At 49.8% G+C, this 6,359-nt stretch overlaps 1 protein-coding gene across 4 annotated transcripts in view; it reads right to left on the reverse strand.

Moving 5' to 3' along the window:
* Nucleotides 1–6,359, reverse strand: part of Limk2 (LIM domain kinase 2) — a 77,259-nt gene that overhangs the window by 9,804 nt on the left and 61,096 nt on the right. For all 4 annotated transcript variants that reach the window (XM_008841018.3, XM_017800112.2, XM_017800114.2 and 1 more), the window contains 4 exons: nucleotides 4,298–4,484; nucleotides 3,032–3,118; nucleotides 2,046–2,177; nucleotides 1,755–1,811 (listed from right to left, as the gene is read on the reverse strand). In XM_008841018.3, the coding sequence (XP_008839240.1) occupies nucleotides 1,755–1,811; nucleotides 2,046–2,177; nucleotides 3,032–3,118; nucleotides 4,298–4,484 (463 nt within the window). The remainder of the gene's footprint in view (nucleotides 1–1,754; nucleotides 1,812–2,045; nucleotides 2,178–3,031; nucleotides 3,119–4,297; nucleotides 4,485–6,359) is intronic.

A 6,359-nucleotide genomic window follows, 5' to 3' on the forward strand; every position in this document is an offset into this window, starting at 1 on the left:
TCTTTTCTCCCGGGTCCGGCCCGCCCCGCTTCAGAGATGAGCCTGGAAAATCCCCCCCCCCCCCGGCCCCCGCCCAGCCACTCTTTTGTCCCAACACCAACAGAAAGCATCCAGCTCCTGCCCAAGTTTTCCCCACAAAGCCTCCAACTCTACTGGCCTCCAACTCAACCCTGCCATTTTACATAGATTCAGGCCATCTGAAGTGAGCACCCTCAGACACACTGCTCCTTCCTCCTCCCCTTCCTGGAGTATCTAGCTTTAGCCATTTTGGATCTTTCCTGCCTGTGATGGGGAAGAAACCACCTCCTTCTTGGTCCAACTGGCTCCATGCTCCTGACATCTCTCCTGAGACTCTATCCCCCTCATTCTGTCTATCCTTTAACCTCTCCCCTCTCCCTGTCTAAATGTTTCTAAACTAGTTCTGTCAGATATTTCCTCTCTCTAGGCCCCCACCTCCAGCTCTTGCCACTTAGAGGCCACTTTCTTTTCCCTTCCTTTCCCTGCAAATGTAGAAGGGGACACTGTCCTCTCCAGCTTCCCGGGGCATTGCCTCACAGCTCATACCCCAGAGCTCTTCCCATGTTGCTCTAACTGCTATCTGGCTATTCCTCAAACACTGTCCACATCTCTTCATGCTTCTTGTTCCCAAGACCTCTGTGTATCTGAGTTTCCCTTCCAGCCTCCTCTAGGTCGGCCCTTCTTTGAGCCATCTTCACATGCTACATGAATGCCTTGTCCGTCCCACAGCTCCAGCTGCCCTTTCTCTTCAGATAACAAGATAACTAGCAGACCGTCCGCAAACTCCTGCCCAGGAGATTCTGGGAATTCTGCTAACAGATCCATTTCCACAGGTTCCAATCCCACATCTCCCAAACCTGCCCCTTACCATCACTGCTTGGCAAGTGATATCACTATTCTAGGTACCACGAGCTACCCTGACCCGGCATCACACCCGTGTCTTCACTGCCAGCCAGTCTCCATCTGACTCCACTCTGCCTCCCCACTGCCACTCCCTTTATTTACAAACCTGAAATGTTTCGTTGGCCCTCTACCCAATTCTCCCTAAGGCTTTCCCAACTTCACTCCAACACACTGAACACCCTAAACTCACTTTGGAAAAAGCTCAGCTCTGGTCACAACACTTCTTGTCTTTCTGACTATCTACATAGCCCGGAATCCTTAGCTTGAAATACAATTATCTACCTTCAGTCTTCAATTTACGATTCCTGACACTATGTAAACCCCACGTGAGGAGCAGTGGTTAAAATCTCAGGTGTAGGGGGTCAGACCGACAAGTCCAGGATCCCAGTTCTGTCCCGTTCTAGCCTTACTTTCTCATCTGGAAACAAAGGTTGCTGGGAGGAATAAACACTCATGTGCACAATGCCTGATTCAGTCATTCCTATAATATATACTCCATTCAGTCTCTGTTTTCCCAGGCCTTTGCTGCTGGCAACACCTAAAACTCAAGGCCCCTATGCCAACAGAAAATTTTATCTAACTCTGACCCATCCTCCAGGGCTCATCTAGAATTCACTGTCTCTGATTTTCTAGGTACCTGGACATCTCTGTGACAGCAAGACCAGGCTACCTTGTGCTATGGAGACCAGGACTGGCTGAAAACAACTGGCCCTGAGAGAAACTCAATAAACAGCTGCTGAATGTTCCAGCCGACATGACGGGTGTCTGCCTTCCAAGGCCTGCAATCTTTGTACCTCACCCTACTTGAGGGCAAGGCTGTTGGTAGGACTCACCATTCCAGAGGCGATACCTTTGGCAAATCTGACCTTCTGTTGCCAGGGGAATGGGTCCTGCAAGGTAGGAGAATGCCCATCAGAGGTCTCCTAGCCATCTCATGGCCTGGGCCCCAAAGGTCAGTAGGGTATGCCATTAGAAGTTACCCAGTCTCTGCCCAGTCCTATCCAACATGGTCCTTTGGGGGCAAAGCAAGGTCCCTCTGGCCCGCAAGGTTCAGGGTACTAGGGCACAGGTGTCCTTCTGACAACCCACCAAGGTTCTTGGTGACTCTGGGGTCATGTGCTCACCACACTTCGCAGAAAATCCTTCAGTGTGCCCCCCTCAATGTACTCTGTCAGCAGATTTAGCTTCTTGTCCTTGTACAGAACACCAATGAACTTGAGCACATTAGGGTGGTCCAGGCTACGCATCACTTTCACCTAGGAACAGGTTGGTGGTTAGCTTCTTACCCAGTCTTCTTCAAGCCCCCTTCTTCCAGAAGTTGGCTTGACAAGCTTAGCTGCCTTTCCTACTCCCTGGCTTGTGAGATGTGGTCAGGCACTAGGCTCAGAGGGAGGGAAGAATAATCATCACTCAGAAGGGGATCATCTCACAGGCTTTGCACTTGGGGGACCTTTTTTAGGAAGTGCTCTGGGGAGCTAGGATGAAAGGGCCCAAGAGTGACACAAGGGCCTGGGGTGAGGGAGCAGGGGGCAATACCTGGGTCACAGGTGCTCCCAGCTGCAGCTGTTCTGTTGACTAAGGTGGGAGGGGCAGTAAAAACTAGATGTTCATGGGGTTCTGCTTCAGGCTCCCTTTAGGATGTTTGGGTAGTATACCAAATTGTATTAAACTGGTCAGTTTCCATGCCCATCACCCTGATAACCTGAGAGCGTCTCTGGATTGCACCCCTTGTACTGGCTTGCACTGTATTAAGTGTTTGATTGAACAGATACTTATACTTCTGTAATTTAGAAGGGTATCTCCTACCCCCCGCCCTTTAACTTTAGATCCTCCTGTCTCAGCCTTGTGAATAGGAGGAATGATAAATCTGGACCACTAAGCCCAGCTGTAAGTTTGCTCTTGAAATCATTTATTTGTAAGGTTATCCCTTTGCCAACACTGACAACAAACTTCCCACATCCCCACTTCACCTTCTCTTTCTTGAACAGGGTTTCATCTTGTTGCCCAAACTAGCCTGGGTTCATTCTTGGACTCAAACAATCCTCTTGCTTTAGCCCCTCAAGTAGCTAGGTGTATAGGAACAGTGGAAAGTCTAATCCCACTCTCTTACCTCAGTCAGAAAAGTCTTCTGCGTCTCCTCGTCACATCGAATTAACTCCTTCATAACCATCACTTTGCCTGTGGCTTTGTGAGTCACCTATAGGAATGGCAATTATTAACAGTGCAGAGACCAGAGGCAATTCTGGAGAACTGTTTGTGAAAAATATGTGGGGTGGGCTAGGGGTGTAGCTCAGTGAAAAAGTGCTTGCCTAGCATGCTCAGGGCCCTGGGTTTGATCTCCAGCACTGGGGGTGGGGTGGGGGTGGGGAGAAAGATAAGAAAAAGAAATCTATGCAACTGGCCATTCCATTCCTTGGAAGACATACTGAGCCACATCAGACTGACCAGAGTTTGCATGTAGAGGACATAGCATAGAGTAACAGGGTCTCAGAAGGAAGCATATCTTCTTCTCTAGAGAGCTAGGCATGCACAAAGGAGAGCTGAGACTCCAGAGAAGGGATCTGGGGAAGGACGCAGGAGGGGACACTGCCAAGTCAAGCAGGGGGCTCTTGTCATCTGGCACAGAAGACAGTCCCTTAGTAAACAGAGTCTGGGGGCAGGAGGGTGAGTGCCACAGACATGCACCAGGGAGCTGGGTGGGTCAGGGGTGAGCTCTCCAGCCCCACTGCCCCACAGACTGAGATACATGGCTTACCTGACCCCCCCTCCCAGCTCTCAGCAGAGGAGGAGGAGGAGGAGGAGAGAAAGAGAGAGAGGTTAGTCCCTGAGACTGTTCACCAGGGTGGCAGGACCTATGCCTGTACATGCCCAGCACTGGGGCTTGTGGGCACCTAATATACCCCAACTGACTGGAGGCATGAGGGCCAGGGGCATGACTATCCCAACCTAGGTTTCCAGAGCCACAAGCTCACAACAGCAGCAATGCTGCTCTTGGGTGGCTGGGTAGGGACAGGGGTACCTCAGACACCATCACCTATAGCCAGGAAGGTGGCCTGGTGTTCTATACAGTTGCAATGTGGCCCTGTAATGTGAACTCACTGAAAAAAAGGTAAGAGAGCTGGAGAAATGGCTCAGCAGGTAAAAGTATTTGTCACACAAGCCTGATGACTTGAGTTCAATCTGCAGAACCCATGTAAGGGTAGAGAGAACTAACTTCTCTAAGTTGTCCTTTGGCCTCCACACATGTGCCATGGCATGTGTATCCCTTAAACCACCCCCCCAGATCACAGACACAATAATAATTTAAAACAAACAAAAAAAAGGTAAGAGGGGTGGGTGGTGGCAGAGGAGCACAGCAGCTGCTGACTGTGCTCACCTTGATGGCCTGTCCAAAGAAGCCTTTTCCCAGGACTTCCCCGTGAATCAGGTCGCATGGTCGGAAGATCTGCTGTGAGTAGCTGCTGGAGCAGCGGAGGGATTCTGAGCGGCTGATGTCACGGCTGAGCAGCAGGGGCTCCTTGGGGGAGCTGGGGCCAGGAGACTTGGAAATGCTGTTACTGCGCCTGAGGGTGAGGGAAGATGAGGGCAGGAGAAATCGTCTTTAGAGACCAGGCAAGACATCCTGACAGGAGGAACCTTGGGTGTACTTGGTCATTCTGGCGTTTGTAGTTTAGATGCTATTATTGGGGGACAGGGCTCTTATATCACATAGATGTGCTGTTTGCGGGGGTTGCAGAGATTTAAGCATAGTAAAATACATTCAAAATGGGAAATCTGGAGACTAGAGGTGCAGCCCAGTGGTAGTACCTGCGCAGCATATCTGAAGCCCTGGATTCCATCCTAAGCACTGCCAAGTTCAGGGAGCATGGGGGTGGTGATGAATTGAGAACTTGCCACAGAGAGTAATTAACTAGATTCTACCAGCTTATGATGCTCAGTATATGACAACACTGTAGACAGTAATTCACTACCTCCTGAATCTGCTTGATTCAAGGTATTATACAGTGATAGCATACTCTATCCATGAAATGAACGAGATTTTAGATTTGATTTTGAATAAAATCTGTACCTGCACACATTTCCTGAATTTTTTTTTTTTCTTCTTGGTCTTTTTTTTCTTTTGAGACAGGGTCTCCCTGTAGCCCCAGCTGTCCTGGATTCACCATGGAGATCAGGGTGGACTCGAACTCACAGAAATCCACCTGCCTCTGCCTCCCAAGTGCTGGAATTAAAGGCGTGGGCCACCATGCCCAGCCAGATAATAAACATGATTTTCAGGGCTCTAAGGCCACTGTTTCAGAAACAGCCAGTAATCATAATGGCTGATGACTATCATTTTGATTTACTGAAGAAAGGGTAAGAAGGCTGAGATTCATAGCACTGCAGGTCAACTGCAATGCTGAAAACTCCCCACACTGTGCTCCTGCTCTATTGTCTTCCCACAGAAGACTGGAGCTGCACAGCTCTCTGCCTGTTCTGTCCCTCAGGCTTGCACGCCCCTTGCTCTCTGTTCTGCCTCCCACTACCAGTGCCCACAAGTGAGCTGCCTTCTCCTGCACAATGAGCAGCTCTTTGGCCAGTCCACACCTTCCCTTTTCCAGGCCACACATTTCCAGCCCTTTTCTGCCCTCTGGTGCTTTGCCTCTATTAACTCAATCAGGTGGACCAAGGCCAAGATAGGGGAGTGATGGGAACATCTGTGCTGTGTTCTAACAGAAGCCAGCCAAGGGGGACCTGACTGATTCAGCCCATCTGAGCAGGGAGTTGAGAGAGAACCTGATTCCTAGTCACGGTATTACACATTTACTCAGTGCTGACTGTGCTGGTACTGTATAACTTTCTTTTCTTTTCCACATTTAATTCTCACAGAATTGATGAGATAGCTACTTTTATCTCACAACCCCACTTCACAGATGCAGAAATAGAGGCTCAAGGAGATGAAACAAATTTTACGGCTATTCCTGTCTGAGAACCAGTGCTCCTGACTCTGGTTCTGGAAGTCTCTCAACCTGGGGCTTGTGAACAATTCCCTCCACAGGCTTTACATTACATGCTCTGAGGTATGGGGATGCTTGCCTCCCAGTTTTTTTTTTCCTGTCTTTTTGAGACAGGGTCTCCCTGTGGCCCCAGCTGTCCTGGAACTCACTATGTAGACCAGGCTGGCCTCGAACTCACAGAGATCCGCCTGCCTCTGCCTCCCAAGTGCTGGGACTAAAGGCATGCGCCACAACACCCGGTCCCTCCCCAGTTTTGAAACAGCTGTGTTTGTTCATCTCTTCACCATTTTAAAAATATTTTGCCGGGTATGGTGGCACATACCTTTAATCCCAGCACTTGGGAGGCAGAGGCTGATGCATCTCTGTGAGTTCAAGGCCAGCCTGGTCTACATAGTGAGTTCCAGGACAGCTGGGGCTACAGGGAGAACCCGTCTCAAAAAA

Source organism: Nannospalax galili, unplaced genomic scaffold (assembly GCF_000622305.1).
Source record: "Nannospalax galili isolate Female #2095 unplaced genomic scaffold, S.galili_v1.0 scaffold259, whole genome shotgun sequence".
Lineage (NCBI taxonomy): Eukaryota > Metazoa > Chordata > Mammalia > Rodentia > Spalacidae > Nannospalax > Nannospalax galili.